The 21,085-nt window shown below is 38.5% G+C and overlaps 1 protein-coding gene across 2 annotated transcripts in view; it reads left to right on the top strand.

Annotated features, from left to right (window-relative positions):
• The window catches only part of THBS3 (thrombospondin 3), a 948,644-nt gene that overhangs the window by 287,708 nt on the left and 639,851 nt on the right, over window positions 1-21,085 (top strand). For both annotated transcript variants that reach the window (XM_044080201.1, XM_044080202.1), the window contains exons 4-6: window positions 8,480-8,582; window positions 9,033-9,059; window positions 13,491-13,573. In XM_044080201.1, coding sequence (XP_043936136.1) covers window positions 8,480-8,582; window positions 9,033-9,059; window positions 13,491-13,573 — 213 coding nt within the window. The remainder of the gene's footprint in view (window positions 1-8,479; window positions 8,583-9,032; window positions 9,060-13,490; window positions 13,574-21,085) is intronic.

The following is a 21,085-nucleotide window of genomic DNA, read 5'->3' as shown; positions in this document are numbered from 1 at the left end:
AAATTTATATATTTTTTTATTCAAATTTATCAATATATATATAACATATATCGACATAAAGTGTTTTTTATTATAAGGTGTTATCAAACATTGAATGGTAAATAATTGATGAATTGTCAATATAGAACTTTTGAGCATTTTTTAATTTCCACTGAAATGCAAGTTTAGATTGTGCACATACAAACATTCAAGGGCACAACTGGTATATATTTTATTGTATATTATAATTGTTTCACAATTTGTAAATTTGCTAATTTATTATTTAATATTATACATCTCACATTTTATAAAATTCATAAATTTATAAAATTCATATAACACACGACATATTTACACATTTTTTTTATATATCATGTATTAAGTGAGGTGGAGGTTGTGCTGATGGAGATGTGAGTCTTTAGTGGTCGTTTGTGTTTTTGTATGTGTGTGTGCGTGTATGGGTATGCATGGGTTTGTGTGGGTGGGTGTGTGGGGGTGTGGAAGTATGTGTATATGTGTATATAACAGAAAATATGTAGTATGTCCATATACAAAATATCTTTGAATTTTAGTAATCTTAACATTTTTAAAATTTTTAATATTTTTAATATTTTTAATATTTTTAATAATAAAAAATTTTTAATATAAAATTCAATAGACATAGTACATGTTTTGATATGTGTAAACACGTACAGATCTATATATGCATATTTGCACACATTTTTTCAAATATTCATTAAATATTCATTTAATTAATTTTCCGTATATTCGACATTTTCAGAATATCGGAAATATTAAATCATTGGGCATTTGAATGTTGGTCATGTGAGACATATATATGTATATTCATACAATTTCCCCTATAGAGATATAATATAATAATATATATGTGTGTATAATAATTATATACACATGCATATACATATTTTTATACATATAAAGCGATCCTTGAAGTAGTTAGTATAAATTGAAGCTGTCCGGTCTCTTTTTCTGTTTGTCTTTTTGTTAGCGCATATATATGTACATATATTTCTTTAAGAAGACAAGCGTTAATTAAGAATTTTGCGCGTTTTTTATAAACATTGTATAAATACTACACTTTGAAATTTTCTAACTGTGTCATTTTTCTGAAGAAGTCCTGTATGCAAACAGGACGAAAAACGTAACTTTTATTTGTAAGCGTTTAAATTAAAGTTTTTTAGAACGTTCCTCTGCAGTCCGGCCATGATTCTTGTTTTTTCATTCGTTTGGATATAATATCGTCTTTTAAAGATAAAGAAAGGCAGCCTAGATCCAAGCCAGACTCCGAGCCCTCGGCTGGGCTGATTGCCGGTTCTCCGGTTTTCAGTGAGGCGCCTACGCAGCCCCTGGCTACCACTGAATTGGATCCCCAGACCGCTTCGGATTCTCCAGCAGAGAGTTCTAGGCCGACGCAGCCATTTTCTTCATGCCCTACCGACGACATTGCAGTAGGAGAAGCCGGTGCTGTAGAAACACCTTCGGTTTCTGAAGGTGTCTTCAGACCGACTACTCTCACCATAAAATCTTACGCTAATCTTAAGACTCCTCTAAAACCAAAAAAGACTACTCTTCATTCTCCAGGTCAAGGCCCTATGCCTAAGAAACAGATGCATAAAATGGCTGAAGATTTCATTTCTTTGATCAGGGGTTCCCAACCCCCCACCCAGACAAAAGGCCTAGACAAGAGGAGGATTATGCCTCCTCTGATCAAGTGTCTGTTTCCTCAGGCTCCTCTGAGGAACAGGATTACTCCTTTCCCCCTTATGAAGATTCTGATGCTGAAGACTCCATTCCCTCAGCTTCTCCCCCTGAAGATTATTCCTTTGGGGAAACCTTACATACCATGAGGGAACATTTCCACTGGGAAGGTCAGGACTACTCCGACTCAAAGAAAAGGCTCTGAGAGTTTCTTTTACTCCCCCAGCACAGACCCCTTGCTATCCCCCCAGTTTTAGACATTGTGGATGATGTTTTCTTAGAATCTAGTCTAAATCCAGATTCTCTGCCTCCTGCTCCAGCCAAACCAGATAGATACTATAGAGTGCCTGACTCACACAAATTCCTATACAAAAGCCCTGTTGCTGATCCAGAGACAATCTCCCAGGATCCCAAAGGGACTAAGGCTTCTATGGCTAAAAATCCTGTACCCTCTGAAAGGGACTCCAGAGCACTAGATAGGTGGGGGAAGAAGGTTTACACCTCAACTACTCTAGCTATGAGAGCACTAAATTGTGAATTTCACATGCTTAAATACCAGCAATTCCTAATGTCTCAAATAAAACAAAAGATGGGCATGCACCCTCAACAGTCTGAATTCAAGGAAATGCATGATCTGTTGCATGCAGCTGAACAGGTGGGCAAACATACTTTACAATGTGGTTTTGATGCCTTGGAAGCTTCCTCTAGAGCAGCTGTTACTGGGTCTATTATACATAGGCATGCTTGGTTAAAGGAACAATCTCTGCCTGATCATGTTAAAGCAAAGTTACTAGATGCACCCTTACAGCAGGATGTCTTATTTGGGGTGAAAGCAGAGGAGGTTTTAAAGAAAATGGAGGATAAGGCAAAAATCTATGCAGACGGTCAAAGATTTCTTACAAGTACAGCCCCCACGCTTCAGCAGAAATTGGCCAACAAAAAATTGGTCCTTTCCAGCTTCTGACAGACCACAGAGGGGTAAATACAGGCGCCCAAGGGGCAGAGGACAAGCACAAATCCCTTACAAACCACGCCAATGGGGCACTGCAACACAGAAGGGAGGAGAAGACAGGTCCCAAACTACTAGAAGGCAAACACAATGACTTAAACCTCAAACTGCCAAGCAAAACTCTCTTGGCATCTCCCTTGGGAGGAAAATTAGCACTTCTTGCAGACAACTGGTGCATCGTTACAAAGGACAAATGGGTCCTAGACATTATCTCACAAGGATACAGATTCCATTTCCACACCTTGCCAAGGATAAAAGGAATGCCAAACCTGCCACAAAATCAATGGGCAGAGGCACAAAAACAAATTACAGCTCTCATGGACATGAGAGCCATTCAACTGGTTCCTACACAGGAGCAAGGCCAAGGATTTTACTCAAGGCTCTTTCTAGTCCCCAGAAAGGACAATGCCTGGAGACCCATTCTGGACCTTTCAATTTTAAACATCTTCTTGCAAGTACCCAAATTCAAGATGCCAACACTATAGCAGCTTCTTCCCATGTTGGGCAAGAAAGCTTGGCTAGTAAGTTGGACCTCAAGGAGGCATACCTGCATGTCCCTATCAGACAAAATTGCAGAAGATACCTCCGTTTCACTGCAGGTTCAACCCATTACCAATTCTCTGCACTGCCCTTTGGCTTATCTACTGCACCCAGGGTCTTCACAAAATGCCTGGCACCAGTAATTGCATACTGCAGGCAAAGAGGAATTCAAATATACCCATACCTGGATGACTGCCTCATCCAAGCAGAAAGCAAGGACATTCTTGTACAACACCTGGCTTTTGTAAAACATCTTCTAAGTTGCCTAGGGTACACAGTAAATGAAAAGAAATCAAAACTAGTGCCCTCACAAAATATGACATTCCTAGGTGCCAGCTTGAATACAATGGCCCAGATGGCTTATCTGATGCCAGACAAACAACTACAATTAACTCAATACTTCAGAGCAATGGCAACAAAGACCCAACTCCCTGCAAGAAAACTTCTGCAGGCCTTGGGCTTCATGGCATCTTGCATACTACTAATACCATTTGCAAAACTGCATATGAGGAAATTAAAGTGTATGGACTCAACACAGCCACAGCTTGGAAACAATGATACCTCTCATTCCCTGCCTTCAACAGGAGTTTCTATGGTGGTCACAGGCATGTCATCTCAACAAGGGTCAGCCTTTCACCTTACCCCCAGCCAGGCAAACTATGACAACAGATGCATCGGACTATGCCTGGGGGGCACACATGGCAGGATGGTGCATTCAAGGCATATGGACTGCAGATCAAAGGAATCTGCACATCAATCAAAAAGAAATGCTAGCTGTACAAAATGCTCTGACAGCCTTCAAGGACCTCTTACATCCAGGACAACTTATCATAAGGACAGACAACACCACAGTAATGTGGTACATAAACAAGCAAGGGGGTACACACTCCTACCCTCTATGCAGGCAAGCAATGACCTTGTGGGACACAGCACTGGCTTACCAAGTTCAATTACAAGCTCACTTCCTGCCAGGAAAAAAAGAACACATTGGCAGACGACCTAAGCAGAAACATCATGGATCCCCACGAGTGGAAACTGGATCCACAAGTATTTTCTATGATAACTCAAAAATGGGGGCTCCCAGACATAGACCTGTTTGCCAGCCCCCAAAACTATCAACTAACAAAATTTTGCACAAGGACTTTTCACCATCAAGCTTAGAAAGTGGACGCACTCTCATTCAGTTGGAAAATGCTGACAGTATATGCCTTTCCTCCATTACCCCTTCTCACAAAGGTGCTGCTGAAAGTCAGGATGGCGAGACCACGAATGATACTCATTGCCCCAGACTGGCCATGTCAGCACTGGTACCCACTATTAAGGAATATGGCCCAGGGCCCACCATGGATTCTATCACAAATTACCCACCTGCTCACACAGCAAGACAATCAGATTCTACACAGCCAGCTCAAAACCTTAAACTTGGCTGCATGGCAAATCACCTAAGCAACCAGCCAGCTCCTCTCTCACAAGTTGTTATGGATGTTATTCTGGAGGCCAGGAGGCCCAGCACCAGGAAAGCCTACTCAGACAAATGGAAAAGGTTTTGTGCCTGGAACCAAGATAAAGGCCAAAATACCTTTCAGCCTGACATACCCTAGATTCTGCAATATTTAACTGAGGTGTTACACAAAGGGCTTTCTTTTTCATCTATTAAAATCCACGCCTCAGCTATTTAGCTCACTACAACACGGATCCTCCCTTATTTTCACATCCACTCCTAAGGCAGTTTATCAGAGGGGCCAAAAACATTAGGCCTCCCAGGAGAGCACCAACACTTACTTGGGACCTCAACTTTGTTCTGGAAAAACTTACGCTACCTCCTTTGAGGCAGCTTTCTCAGCTGACTTAAAGTTTATATCATGGAAGACTGCCCTGCTGCTAGCAATTACTTCAGTGAGAAGAGTTTCAGAGCTTCAGGCACTAATGGCAGTAGAGCCTTTCCTCATTTTTCATCAAGAAAGAGTTTCTGTATGAACTAACCCCTCCTTTATGCCTAAGGTGGTATCCAGTGTTGCTCTAAATCAAACCATCCATTTACCCACTTTCTTTCCAAATCCACAGAACAAAGGAGAAAGACTCCTACATTCCTTGGACATTCACAGGCAGCTACATTACTACTTGGATAAAACTAAGGTTTTCAGAAAATCTGACCAGCTTTTTGTATCCTATGCTACAACATCACAAGGAAAGGCTATCTCAAAACAGACCATTTCCAAATGGATAGAACATTGCATATGTTTCTGCTACACCCACCATGGAAAACCAGTTCCTGCTAGCATAAGGCCCCACTCTACCAGGGCAGCAGCTACATCTACAGCCTACCTCAGGGGGGTGCCGACCAAGGATATTCTGGAAGCTCCAACTTTGAGTTCATTACACACCTTTGCCAAACATTACCACTTACCACTTTACTGTAAGACTAGAGCTGGCTTCGCCACTGCAGTTTTACAGGGCCTTCTAGCCTCCTCTAACCCTGTTTGACTCCACCTCCCATCCTTAGCTTTGGGATTCTACCCAAGTGTGATGACTGCAGCAGGGTAACCCGATGAACATAGTACAGTGTTATACCTACCATAAATGTAGATGTTCGAGTGTATACCCTGCTGCAGTCCAGGTTACCCTCCCTCCATCCCCTCTGACCTAACTAAGACCTTTCTATACCTTAAAATCTGTTACAACCTTTGTGGTGTATTTGCTTATAGCTGGAGGGATTTTTTGTCTATGCTACACTTTTTATTATTGGTACTATCTACTGACCACCATTTGGGGGGGGGCACCTGATATCTGGGGCACAAAACTGAAGAAAATGGCGTTGGATGCCTCTCATATACCCCTGGCGCATTGACATCAGGGAAGAAGTGACAGCAACTGACGCCGGACCAAAACTTTGTAATTCAGGCCGACTGCGGGACCACCTGATGGCAGGATAACCCAAGTGTGATGACTGCAGCAGGGTATACACTCGAACATCTACATTTATGGTAGGTACAAAACTGTACTTTTTTATGACTTGTACTTCTAATTTGCATGCCATTCCCTGTACCTGGTTTCTGCCTTTCCCTTCACACTGTGCCTGCTCTTGGCATTCCTGCTGTCTTGCTGCTGGCATGGCATGATGTACACATTTTTGATCTTGGCATTCCTGCTGCTGGTATGGCATGATGTCCACATTTTTGATCTTGGCATTCCTGCTGCTGGTATGGCATGATGTCCACATTTTTGATCTTGGCATTCCTGCTGTCCTGCTGCTGGTATGGCATGATGTGCACATTTTTGATCTTGGCATTCCTGCTGTCCTGCTGCTGGTATGGCATGATGTGCACATTTGCGCAGCTGCCTGCGGTTAGCATATCCAGACCTGTCTGTGATATTGCGTGCTACACTGTACTTGATGCTTTCAGTACTGGTGGACATGATAGCCATTTACTGTCTGTGGCCCTGTGCATAGTGCCAGAGTCCATAACCTCTCCACTCTCTGATACTGTAGACTGTTTTCCAACTTGTGATGTGTTTCATAGTGTGATTCTATCTTCATTTGCTGAAATGCTTTTATCTACTGTGCTGAAAGGTCTGTGCTTGGAAGATCAATGCTGCTATTTTTACTCAGCTTCAATCTTTAAGGCTTTATTGCACTATGACTGGTCCTTCCACGAGTGTGCCCTGAATGGGAGCACACAGCAGTAGGTAACATGATTCATGCACATTTCTAGTATTTACTAAGTGCTCAGTGATGTGTGCTTCTGTGAATAAAGAAAGTGCTGGCATTCTGTGCAGCCGAATTAGTGATATATCAGGGCAAGTGTGCAACAAGGCATAAAACAGCTTAGAAAATGAACAACATTGAAACAAGAAATGTGCCAGAAAGTACCCAGTGAAAAATGACTGCACTTTTTATGACAAACTATCTTGACTACCGTGAAGCAGGGCACAGGGAAAATTAAATAACTGCATTTCTAAGGATGGCTGCACCCAAATATACACCTGCAAATCACTAGAGAAAACTTATGCAAAGGAAAATACCAATTTAAATAAAACACAATATATAAAAAAAAACACTGTACTATAACTATTACTTGTATATGAGGAAAGGAAACACAGGGGGGGTACTTAAACTATAAAAAAATCTCACAAACGCACACGAGATTTAGCAATTATGATCAAAATGAATAAAAAATATGTAAAACACAATCCAACATATCCTCATTCCACAAAAAGCTGTCTGTGTATGTAAAAAAATGGAACTGAGAAATAAAGCTATGATCAATGCAATGTAGGTGACAGAATGTAAGAAAAAGTACACACACGCGCACACACACACGCACACATGCACGCACGCGCACACACACACACACACACACACACACACGCACACACACACACACACACACACACACACACACACACACACGCGCACACACACGAAAAACCATATTCTTAAAACCTTGAAACTCAACATCTTGAGACCACAATATCATAAGAATGAAATGCTGAAGATCACAAAGATGAAAAATCTTGAATATTGAATCTCCCCACCATTGCAAGCCTAGGAACAAGTGATAACATGAGTCCTGGGGGGCAAATTTGATAGTTCAGTATTGTAGTCTTCAGTGCCTCAGTCTTACTATTTTATGGTCTCAGGATTTTGAATTTCATCCTTCCAGGATGGGTGTTATGGGGAGATAACAGTCTTTCTTTCTAGAGGTGGCGAGACTGACACCATTGGATAGTCCATTACTTCCAAGTAATGCCCACCTTGCCAAGTATCATTGTTTATATAATCAACACTCGAAGTATATCAGTTCTGGGCAATGGCAGGCAGCTGAATGTTATTAATTTTCTAAGCAGGTAGTCCCACTGGCTTAACAGGTGTTTTCCTTATCTAGGACAGGACCGGCAATTCAGTGAAGTTAAGTGATTTTAAAATAAATAGATCTAAATCAGCAAGAAGGAAAGAAAACATCCTTGCTTATAGGGAACTGTAAGAAAAACTGATTTAAGATCCCTTAACGATGGAATGCTATTTTGAGCTGTTCGTTATACATTTATTTAAATGCAAACATATAGTATGGCTTCTGCATTTACTGTATAGTTAATACTATACAGTAATATAGTATGCAGCTGAAAATTGATAAATGCATTGGAAAGATGTGGTACTGGTTGGCGGATAATGAATTTCAAGCTCCTTAAACTGATTGTGTTTCTCATTTTGTTATACTTTTTTTCCCCTAGGGTTCTATAGAAGATTTAAAGTTTATTTTAGGTGGTTCACCTGTAAAAATTGCAGCGCTGACAGATTGTCCCTTCCTAGGAGAGGATAACATTCAAAATTCAGGTAAAGATAAAAGTGAAAATGTATTACAAAGTTATATAAGAAGTGAGCAGTGATAGATTCTTTATTGCTGAATCTGTAGAATACTTCAAGGGGAAATACAGTGATTTTTACAAAGACACCACAGTAAAATTGTGCACTATTTTTGTATTGCAATAGTCTCACAGTTTGTTATTTAAGTTAGATATGTGTACTATTCACATCTATTTGCATAAGAGTTGGGTGGATATATGAATTTATGGAGCTTTACCCCTGCAGAAAACTACTATTCCTTCTGTTTTAGCATTTTTTTGTGAACTTTGTTTTCCAGAAGTATTTCAAAATGGATTCATCTTTAGTTTATCGTGGAACAAATGATCCACAGTATCAGATCATAGATGATCTGTGTATAATACATATGAATAAATGTGCTATGCTGTGTAACTAATTTGTTTCTTTTTATTTGTTTTACAGTAAACGGTGGTATGAATTCCATTCTTGGTAAGTTAATTTGGCATCCTTTGTCACTATCTTTAATTCTGTGTTCCAGCCACTCAGAGCAAACCATAGTTCTTTCACATATTGTTATGAAGTCAAATAGGCTTTGTCAAATTTCATTTTATTAAATTTTTAGTGTGTAATGGAAAAAAAAAAGAATACTCAATCATACAAGGTAAATTCGGGAAAAGATGAAAAAGAACGCACATACACTTAGGTAGCAAGCATTAGTATCAAATTTATCAGTGTTCCAGAGACAGACTTTGTTTATAAATTTAGGTTGAGTGGCGTTCGAAAGACATGTGTGAATGGGCGTGCCTTAGTTGAAGGTTGGGCGTCAGGCTGGCACCTCAGCACCGTAAAAATCTACTGCCAATCATTAGCAGACCGGAGTTCCGCTGTGGCGACCCCTAACCGGGAAAAGCTGAAAGAAGAAGAAGAAGCATAGTCCTGTATAGTGAGAAAACAATTTAACTAAGATGTAAAAGGCACACAGTAATGAGATTTGACATTTGTTGCTACTGCTAAGAGAGAATTTGTTTATAAGTGCAGACTTTCAGCATCATCCTGTGTAGTAGGAGAAAATAATTTAGAAGCTATAATTTTATACCAGAGATTATAACATCCAAAGTAGAAAAGTAAGCTGAGGTTCAAATAATTTAACAGTAATTAGAGTGGCTCAATGTACATTTGCATACATCAGCAGGTGTAGGGGGGAGGGTATAAGATGCATCTGATACCTACACACCATTTTAGTTTAAAGAGTAAGCAGGACCTTAGTAACAAGCTATCCTCCAAAAAAACTATCTTGTAAATCAGAGGACTATGTTAAGCAGAAATCACATCAGCAAAAAAACCTTAGTTTTGGGTTTATTGGAGTAAAGTAAATGCAAAAAATATGTTGAATTAATGAAACTGCAATATCTGCAGCTCTGTTTCACACTGGATGAATTTTAATTAATACACATATCAAAATTAAAAAATAAAAATGTAAAAATTAAAAATAAAAGGGAACTTACAAAGTATCCCTGATGGAACATTACCATAAAATAATACCATCCCTTATCTCAGCAGTAAAATGTAATGCTTTAATATTAAAATAAGGTTCTGGTTATTTAAAAAAAAATATTCACCAATAATTTATCATTATGTCATGTTTAAATTCTGAACCTCTAATAAAAATTTGTAAGGGAATGAAAGTGTGAGTTTCTATTTCTTCTAATTGCTCTGAGCAAAATTTAAAGAAAACCATGTGGGTTTGCAAAAACTTATAGAAAAATGGAATAAATAAAATAGTTGTAAATCTTTAAGAAGGAGGAATTATGCTCATAGAGAAATGGCATATGGCTGTAAGATATTGTCCCCGAGTATATCACTGAAACCTAGTGAAAATAAACACAAAATTAGTAGGAGATTTAGAGATAGTAAAATCAAACTCTGCAAGCTCATCCACCATCTTGGAAGTCTTTATGTCAAATGGTAAGTGAGGCATCTGCTTAGTATTATATTTTAGGCAAATTAAGTGATATTGAGTCAGAGCTGAAAACAGTGGTCTATGGAGTTTTTAAAGTGTTTGACATAGATGAATTGGTAACTTACAGATGAGTTATGTGGTCCTGGAAGCATTTAGTGTATCCAGACATGCCAAACCACAAGGAGACATCTTGAGTTATGCTATAGTATTCTTATAGATCCTTTTACAGTTAATTGGCTTTGTCTGGTTCTACACATTTCATTACTCATGTTCGATGACAGAGATACCTAGAGGAGTGTGAAAAATGGCTTCAGAATTCATTCTCAGTTTAAATAGTGAATTGCTTTTGAACTTCCATTTATGTTATGAAGTGTCCATAATAAACACAAATCTTGACAATAAGGAGATTTTTAAATATACTTGGTACCAGTGGACCGTGGTTCTAAGGTCAAAACCAAACTGTGGCCATGTCATCATCACTGATACTTTATGTTCTGAACATTCAGGAGAAGAAAGGTACAAGGCTGTCATCTGGTCATTACTTGGTAGTCAGTTGGGCTCATCAAACAGAAGAGTGGACTGGGCAAGCTTCAGAGACCCAAACAATTAATGTGAGTCTCTTGGTAATGTTTGGCAAAGGCATCAGTGTGAAATGTATTCGTCTTGTATGTCTGAGGAGATATTAGCAATGTTCTAAGGGAGACCTAGGACCCTGAGTCTAACTGGGCTATGCTTGAGACCATGGTTTGAGAGGGTGTAGTAAGGAGTTATTGTCAGTGGGTGGTCATTGCTGTCAGTGTTGGACATTAATGAAAAGGAAAGGTAATTTACCTTTTTATCAACAGCAGTGGCTGAGGTGAAAGATTGGGTAGGCATGGTATGACTTTTGGTAGACCATGAAGAAGCACACAATGTCTGAGAAAGAGATGGCAGAAACCTTCCATAGGCTGTGCTCAGTAAGGGCTGGGAAATGCTGACCACTACTGGGGAGATTGTTGAGAGCTGAAAGAAATATGAGAAGCTCCTTGACTCAGTGGTAATGCTGTCCTCTCAGGAGTTGTTTTCCAAAAACTTTGGTGGACTGGGGTCCCATCAGTGTAACTGAAGTCACTGCAGTGGTCAGAGACTTCTGTAGTGGTAGGTCTGTAGGTGTGAACAAGATCTGACGTGAGATGTTAAAGCATGGGACAGGAGATTGGATAACATGTCTGATGCATCTCTTTACTATTGCATGGAAGATAAGGATAGTACAGCCAAAGTTAGGTTAATTGACACTTTCAGCAGTCCCCAAGCTGGCTGTCCCATTAATCTGAAGTTGAGGACCAAAAATCAAAAGCCCTCTGTACTTAGCAAAGAGCTTAGGCAAGCTCATTGCTGTAGTTAGTAACACACACAGCCTGGGCTGATCAAATGAATCCTGGTACTGTACTCATTCCTGATATGCAGATTATAATCACTATCGATCATGACACATAACAGATCAAACTTGGGAAAGATGCCCCTTTTGTCCAACCCTAGTTATGCTATTGGAAGAAAGTACCTCTGCCTAGCAAACTGGGACTGTGACCTCGTTCAGCTATTATTTATTTACGTAGGCCTAGTTGTATTGATTGTCTTATTCAACCTCAGTACTCTCATTTCAGCATGTCACCTCTAGATCCATGTATTCTCAATTAAAGCAGTTAGCATCCTTTCAGCTCCTTATTGCTTGTGCTGTCTGTTCAATTACTAATGATTGTTTTCACTAATATCCAAGTCTGATGCATATATTTGTTTCAGGTAATGTTTATGCTTTAGCTTATTCAGTGCATCACAGTCCTTGCATTTTAACCTACAATTCTTGTTACTTATTTTCTTAACTAATATTTACACATATTTGTATGGGTTGACTATATTTCATATGCTTTAAGCTTACTGCAAGGAAATAGCCTTAAGTCGGAGCTTGTTCTGATTGTGCATGGCATTTATGCTTTTCTGTCTTTTGCCTGAGTCATGGCTGGAGTTGGCTGTTAGACCTGGTTAGCAAGTAAATAAACATGTTGTTTCAGGATTGTCTGATAGCCAGTATAGCAAACAATCTGACAGGAACATATTTATTTGCTAATCTGATCTGATGATAAATACTCTGCTCCCTTTATCAAGACTTTCCAAGAGATATGCAACTTTTTTTCTGAAAAAAATATTAAAGCCACAAAAAAACAGCAGTGGAAATTTATAGCATTTAGCTTAATAACAGAGGAGTAAATGTGGAAATGCAGATAATTGATGGTGCTGTATGGGCCATAGAAACTGTCACAGCATTGTAACTACCTGCTATACAGCCCTCTACATCATCCCCATTTCTTCTTTTACCCATGTTAGACACTTTTGTGTTTTCCATAAACCTATATTCTACTGTTGCCTCTAATACCTCATGCTGTGTGTTTCATGGCCCAGGCAACCTCTGAGCCAGGGTATTACAGTGTCACACTAGTTCTGCCAGAAACAATATTGAATACACAACTCAGTATGGATTCATGCCAAGCAGGCGTATCGCAGAACTGTTGTAGTGGATATACCAAATGAAGGACTGACTATTGTAATGGGGTGATTTAGGTAATTGATAGAGCATAGCCCAGGCTGACATGCTTTATCTTGGAAAAGTGTCAGTATATGGACTTCATCCTCCACAAATGGTGTTCTGTCTGCATGTTAACATTCTTTGGCTGTATTCACAATGACTGCTATGTAGATTTACATTATTTAAGATGGGTACCTCATAAGTGGAAGAACTGATGGCATTTATAGGATGAATGGACTTACATGATTCTAAATGCTTGCAGCACTGTAAGTGGATATATAAGATATGCAAAGTGGACTGTAGGCCAATAACAAATAATTGTTCAGTGAATACTGAAAACCATCTTGATCAGAATAATAACTCAGTAGCTGTTTTTTTCCCTTTCTTTCTTTTGGAACAGGTGAACAAACCAAAATGCTGATTACCCAAATGATGCTTTTTAACCAGGTGCTTCGTGAATTAAGGGAGGATATTCGAGAACAAGTACGTAAAGAATGATTCTTGCATTTATAGGAAAACATCCAAAGCCTGACTGAAACAGATCTGATGGACTCAGTTTCAACAAGGTGTTAGGTGTTAGTTTTAATATGACAAATTATCAGCCTGAGATTGATGATTGAAGCTACTGGCGCATACCTTGTGAGCTTCAGACAGGCAGGCTACAGTCATCACTCTGTCCTGTCTTGATATGATTTATGTAATCATTCTTTTTATTAGCAGTTTACTAAAGTTCTTTGTTTCACAAAGGAACCAGGTGGGCTTGTTCAAAATCATGCATCATATTTTAAGTTGGAATCTACTGAAGTTCTGCCACATGTAGTAGTCTCATTTATAATTTGTTTCTTTTAAAACTTTGACTGTACCGTCTACCACTGAAAGGGTCTTGGGCAATTATTACATTCTTAGATACAACTGTGGCTACATGGTTATAATAAGCACTGTTTGATATACAGTAGCATTTCTTTCCTTCTTATCATTTATATGACAACCATAATGCACAAAATGCTGTTTTAATTTTCTCTTTCAGAGCAGACAGAGTTACCAGCCACATACCTCTCAACTGTCCAGATTTTTGCCTTGTATTTTGCTCTGTTCCTCATAAAATTTGGGTTTTATGACAAATAATTGGCAAATCATTGAGGACTGAAGTCAGAAAATAATGACAGACATTTGAGTTTCAGACTTCAAACCATTCAGAAAATTCATGCTAATGCAAAACCTGTTATTCTATCAACCTTCTAAGTTTGTAAGAGGAATATTTAAAACTTGTCCCTATTTGTGGGCCTTTGTTCCCCCCCCATTATTTATGGTTTTGTCCATACTTCTTGCTGTAAAAGGTTGAAAGGTATGAGCAGCCACCAGCAGCTATTCAAGAAATACACACATAGTGCTGTTGTTATCTAGGAGAGATCTATAGTGGGAGACAAGCAATCTAGGAGCTCTGGTCACAAGCAGAAGGATACATACCCTCCTAGGTGTGCTTCTTAAAAATCTGCATGCCATACGCATACTGTTGAGATCATTTGGGAAATGACAACTGGGATCAGGTGTATGAAATGGGCAGTTTAACAGCATGCTCTACAAAATGGGATGCTTTTATCCACTGAGATTGCATTAGTTAACCCCCATAATACAGAATAACTGTCATGGGGCATGCTGTTACATATTCTGCCTTGGTAGCTGCAAAGGGTATATTATATGTAAGCATGTTGCATTACTTTAGCTTTTTGTAGCATGCTTCTTCTACAGTATGTTTTAGCAAACACCGAATCAATGTAATCTTCAGTTAACTTTTAATGTTTTCTGTAGATGTTTTAGTAAGAACCTTTCAAGCACTTGCAGATTTTACTGGCTTGATTTTAACACTAACCTAGCCCTCTGTTCTGTATTATAGTGTCCTTTTTCACAAAAGTAGATTGTTGCATTGTTAATTTCTTGACCAACAAATTCCTTGCGCTATTACTTTATTTTAAAATACTTTCAACTGTCTGAGTTGCCATCAGTTTCTTTTGCGTAGCATTCAGAAAATAAGTACAGACATTCAAAATGAAAAGGGCAGAGCACAACGTAATTGTTATAAATTTAGACCAAGTCAAAAATATTAACTACACAGTGAAGTTCACCAAGAAACCATGTGGTAAATATATAACGCATCACTATCCAGAGATCAAATACATAACAACTAATAATACACAGTGTATAATACAAGTACTCTTGGTAAGCTCAGTACAAGGCTTCAGTCAAGAAAAAGTGAAAATATCATCTGTTATGTGCTTGAGTGCTTGAGTGCATATCATTTTATCTCGCCAATAAATACAACCTTCAAAATGTGTTGCTGGTCATCCCTTTGCACTCCCACACTGCAACTTAAAAATGTGTGTGTGTGTGTGTGTGTGTGTGTGTGTGTGTGTGTGTGTATCTATGTATATATATATATATCTCTATATATATATATATATATATATAATTCAGTGGTGGTGGTACTGCTGGTACCATTGTCAACTCTCACAATAAGATGTTGTCCTGTTTTGATTGTCAGCTAAAGCATCTCTCTTGTGGATCTTCTCATGAATGGTGTGAATAGCTTTGGCTGCGCTTGTAATGTGGGCTGTGGCTCAGTATAAAATCTGCTGCCAATAATAAAAAGCGGAGGAGAAGGCCGCTAAAGTAATTCCCTAAAAAGAAAGAAAGATACAACAATATATATATATATATATATATATATATATATATATATATATATATATATAATTCACTACATAAACAGAACAACTTTTTTTGCCCTGTAGCTAATTTGAATATTTTGCCTCAAACCCCTTTACTGAAAAAGGGCAGGCTCTTCATTTTTTTCCATTTAAATCTGCGTAGTATAAACTGCACTTTCAAGAATATGAGAACTTGAAAACATAAATAAAAGAAATAGATTTTTACCTTTTCTTTCTGTAAGGGGAGATATCAGAAAGTATCAAAAATCTAAGAATTGGAGTACCTTCGAAATGCCTGTAGTTAAAAGGAATGCTAGCTCTAAAAGGAGAACCACAGCAAGCAACATAAGCAGTATCTCAGTGGCTAGAACCGTGGCTGCCAAACGTGACTGAACTACTTTTTTGTGTTGTTTCTGTGCGGGTGACCATCAGCCGCTACCTGCTAGCTCCAGCCCTCATTCACCAGGTTTACAGCACCTGCCATAAACTCCCCCAGGCTCAACCAAACCCACATTTTGGGCCAGTGTGGCAATCAAAGGCACTGGTGTGGCATTATACTTACACCAGGGTGGGCAGTTTATCTCCCGCCACCTCATAGCAGCCTTACCAGCTCCATGATTGCTGCCTTTGGGAGGTGCATGCATGCTTCTGCACATGCGGAACCTACCAACTGAGTACCTCGTCCCTTATGCAGCATGAAGCTCACTAGTCTCATATTCTGCTTAGTGCAGCAAGCCAGCTGCCTTGCTCCCTCCATTGCAATGTACTAGATGACTTTCCACCCCCCCCCTTGCAAACCCTATGGATGCAGTGCCACTAATCAAACATTGTCTGTCTGTAGAGTGGTAAGGGCTTTAATCCTCTGTGCCACAGGGCTGTGGTGACTAATGTTACTGGGAAGAGGGATAGTGGAACACTAACTGATTAGCAGATTTGACTAAAATTCATAGTATTGGTAGATATTTTGTTTCTTGAAAGTGGTAAATGATTTGACTGACTAATCAGTAAATGTCTAGTAAGAACTGTGCATTCTGCCTAATAGTTCTGTATAGTATGAGCAAGGCTGTGCCAGTTACTGGTCTATGTTACTAAGGCAATAGAACAGAGCAGGCAAGACATTTGAGAGTGAGATACCAGGGCAACTAGAGGTGCTCACCTAAGCAGGGGTAGTCAGCATGTTAAATGCGGAACACAGAGGGGAGCACTTCTTCCTTCCTAGAAAGGACAATGAGCCTGTGATGTATTATTATATCATCAAAGGTTACTTATAAAATAATGGTAAAGAAAATGAGCATCAGGATTAGACTGGGGCCACGAAACATGCAGCTATTATGACACTAGTATCAGCACTAGGACTGAAGCTAGAAACGAAACTCCCAGCTGCTGTTCCTTTTTAAAAAGCTGCTGCAAGTGGAGAGGAAGTAGGGAAGATGGACGAGTCACTGGTGTAGCAACATGTTTTTTGGGAATCAGGAGTTGACTGGTGAGAGAGGAAGGAGGCTGAGCTGGTAGTATGCTGTACAGTTCTTGTTTGTGACCATAAAACTCATGATATGCACAGTAACACAGAGATAGTATATTGCCACACGTTTTTGTAGTATGATCACTGCTGTGACAGGCGCTGCTAGTATCACCTAACTTTCAAAAATAGGATCTTCTTCGGTCTCCAGTCTTTGGTTCACCCCACATAATGGGTGGCCAGTACAGGTGGTATTTAATCCTGGAGAACAGGTTCTGCAAGAGGGCTTGCAACTCTCTCAGGTCAAAAATGTATACTGCAACAGAAACCACAAAATTTAGTTCAACTTAGCATGTCAGGAGAAAGTCCAATTGCAATGTCTTTGAACCAGAAAAATGGGACCTAGGACACAATAACATATATCATAGTATTAGTAAATCACCTAATGAAGTAAGGTGTATAACAGAACAATTCAAGCAATTTAAACATATTCATTAAAATAATATGAATAGTGTATCACTATAGGCAGTTTAAAAATATACAATGAAGAAATATGTATAGTGCAGTCCCCTATTCAGTTTAACACATGGTGAATTAAATCAGAATGTAGCACTACATTTAATTATTTATTTATTTATATTTCTTTACTGGGAAAGTTAATCTGAGCAAAAACCCTTTTTCAGCAGAGACACATGGAGAAAAGCTCCAGTACTATAAACAATGTACATAAAGTAATGTGTCAACATAGTTGGCAAACAATTTACATAGTAAAAATATACAGAAGGCAAGCAAGTCATATTGGTAGTGTTGTACAGGCAGAAAATATTATCATATTGTTAATTTCATACTTTATAAGTTCAGCAGGTGTGAATTATTATGGTTTGGATGCATAGACAGACCTAGTCTTCAGCTATTCATAATATCAGTACAAGTTAACATGTTTAGTTATAGTATATACAGTGCATGGAATAGAGATTAATCAACACTTTCATGCTACTGAGACATTTGGGAACTTAAGGAAATCTACTGTTTAAGACTTAGTGGACATAAGGTTTAGGTGTTAAACAGAATGTATAGCTGAGTGTTGGGCATTAGTAAAAATGTATTATTATCCAAGGGATGTACAGGAACCGATCCAGGAATTTACTAAATGTTCTTTTAGTTTAGATTTGAAAAAGTCTAATTTTTGTAATGGGATAGTGTTCAAAACTCTGAATATGCAGTTTGAATATAAGGCATCTCCAGCAACAGTGTTAGGTGTTTGGTCAGCAAGAAGCAGTTTGTCTTTAGATAGAAGTGGTTTCACAGGTAGATAGTACTGGATTAAATTTTGTAGACTATGGCACCTGTCAGGTTTATAAAGGAGGTTGTGGGTTGTGATCAGCTGGGAATAAGAGAGTTAATTACCTAGTTCAAGCCATTTACCTGTTTTTGGCTACATGGTGATGTGCCCTATTTGGTAAGTTACAGGCAAATTTGGCAACTTTATTGTAATTTTGCTCTATCTTGGATTTTGTGCCAGTTTGCAAGTTGGTTAAAATAAATGACTCTGAGGTATACATAAGAGTTGGAAGAAAGTATGTTATTGCTAATTTTTTGACTTGTATGTCAAGTGTTGTTTGGCTCTGTACAGGCAGCAGTATTTTGATGTGTTGTTTGACTGCTGTTGGCTCTGTATATCACATTTTGTGTTATCATATATTTTCCCTCCTACTAATTTATTATTAGAGACTGCTTTACTTTGGGTACTGTTTAGAAAGGAGCTATAGAAATTGAGCTTGTTTATATTGTGATTTTTTGGGAGTAAAGAGGAGTATTTTTGTTTTTAGAGGGTTCCATAGGTGTTGGAAGTCTCTTAATCAGGACTTGATGGATGTAAATGATTATTGAATGACTTGCTGGAGATTTGCAGAAATGAGTCATGCGTATTTTTAGAGATGAAGTGTAAGCATATTGTATCAGTATAGGTCATTAATGAAGTATTAAATAATAAGGGTGCTAAGACTTTGTCTTCAGGGTGCCTACTATTACTGAGAGAAAAGAGGGGTATTCATTTACCCATTTTACAGCCTGTTGCTTGCTAGATAAGTAGCTATGAACCCAATCAATTGTGGTACTGGAGAGGGTGAGAGCTGATAATTTCTGAAGACGGTTATCATGAGAGACTTATCAAAGGCTTTTGATAGGTCAAGGAAGAGAGAAGAGACTGGCAACTATTTCATTCTACGTTAATTTTGTTAACAAAACTAAGTAATGTTGTAGTTATGCTACGATGAAATAGTGTAAAATGTATAGTCAAGTAATAAATATAATGCAGTACCTCAAACGATGAAAATATGCAATAAAGTAATGCATGTAGTGTAGTACTTTATGTAGTGAAAAATGTAAAGTGCAGTAAAATGTATAATGCAGCATCTCAAACAACACAAAATTAAGTATTAAAGTAAAACGTACAGATTAGCACCTCATGTAGGGTCTAAACATATCAGAAATAATTTAACGTCCCTAAGGGTATGTGACCTTAGAAATGACGATATTAGTTTGCAGTGCAAAGAGTGAAACCCCCTGCATGGAAGGGAGTGGGATTCTTGTCTCCACATAAAAATGTTGAAAATTGATTGTCTTTTCAGGTGAACAAGTTCACTTGTCCATGTCTTGCTGAAAAGTAGCTCATGGACATAACCAGACACAGTGAGATGCTACTGGTTTTCCAAAGTCTGTTTAAAATGGCTACCTAATTGGAACTGCCTTGGACCTGCAGCCAGGATTTTACTGTTCTTATAATGAGCTCATTCTACCTGTAACCATATGTAGCATTGCTGCAGTAAAGTTCAAACTTCTAAGGGCGCAAGGTAGATTCACAATTACATACTTGATTTGCAGTATAAAATATAAACTTCATTAACATGTAATTATGCTGTGCCCAGTACAAAAATAACTGTTCAGAAAGTTATACAGTATTAAGAGTAGTATAGCTGTATGCTTTTTATTGCAGTACAGGGTATTGAAGCCCAACACTAAAGGCTGGCACATTCCCTTAACTCTGACTACTATTATTGTCAGTGGAGCCTAAAGTAGGTCTTATAACCAAAAATACTGTTGTCACGCTTTCTCATGTGCTACAACTTGTACATATCCCAAAATGTGGCTTGACAATGCATGCAGCTTGTAAAAATTTGCTTAAATTAAAGCATGAAACCCATCGATAAACTGCTTCTTAGCATCAAATCAGAAAGTCTTCCTTATGAATAATTGCATTACAAATCGTTGGAAATGAAACTCCTCAAAATGATAAGTTTTAGAATGTACTTTTCCTCCCTTTCAAGAAAATCCATCATATGGTGACGGGAGGCTGCTCCTAATGTTCTGCTTTTAAATTATATAAAAAAATGCCAGGTCATGCAACCAAGGGGAAAGGGAAGAAAAAGCATTTCACTAAACTGTTTATTTGATAAGTTGCATTTTCTATGATATGTTATACCACTTCCAACCACAGTACTGAAAAAGGGACATCATACCTAAACAGCTTGCTGTATGCAGCACTAGATTTAAACTGTGCTGGCCAGAAAATATTTTGTACTGATACCCATTTGTACACGGATTTACTGGTCCTGTTGAACTAATTGATTCCTCGGGTCTATATTAGTTCGCCGAAGTCACTCTTCAGTGAACACACATTCGTCGACCTGTATTCAGCAAAAATCACTTCCACAATTCGCTGCATACTCCCAGAGTAAGGAAATATGTGTCCCGCAGCACAGCTTCACCCATTTCTCCACTGTAGTGTGATCTCAGAGTTGGTATATATAGTTGGGGGTGGGGTAGCTTTAG

Source organism: Protopterus annectens, chromosome 8.part0 (assembly GCF_019279795.1).
Source record: "Protopterus annectens isolate FY-2018-M chromosome 8.part0, PAN1.0, whole genome shotgun sequence".
NCBI classification, from domain to species: domain Eukaryota; kingdom Metazoa; phylum Chordata; order Ceratodontiformes; family Protopteridae; genus Protopterus; species Protopterus annectens.
This window is presented reverse-complemented; position numbering and strand designations above follow the sequence as displayed.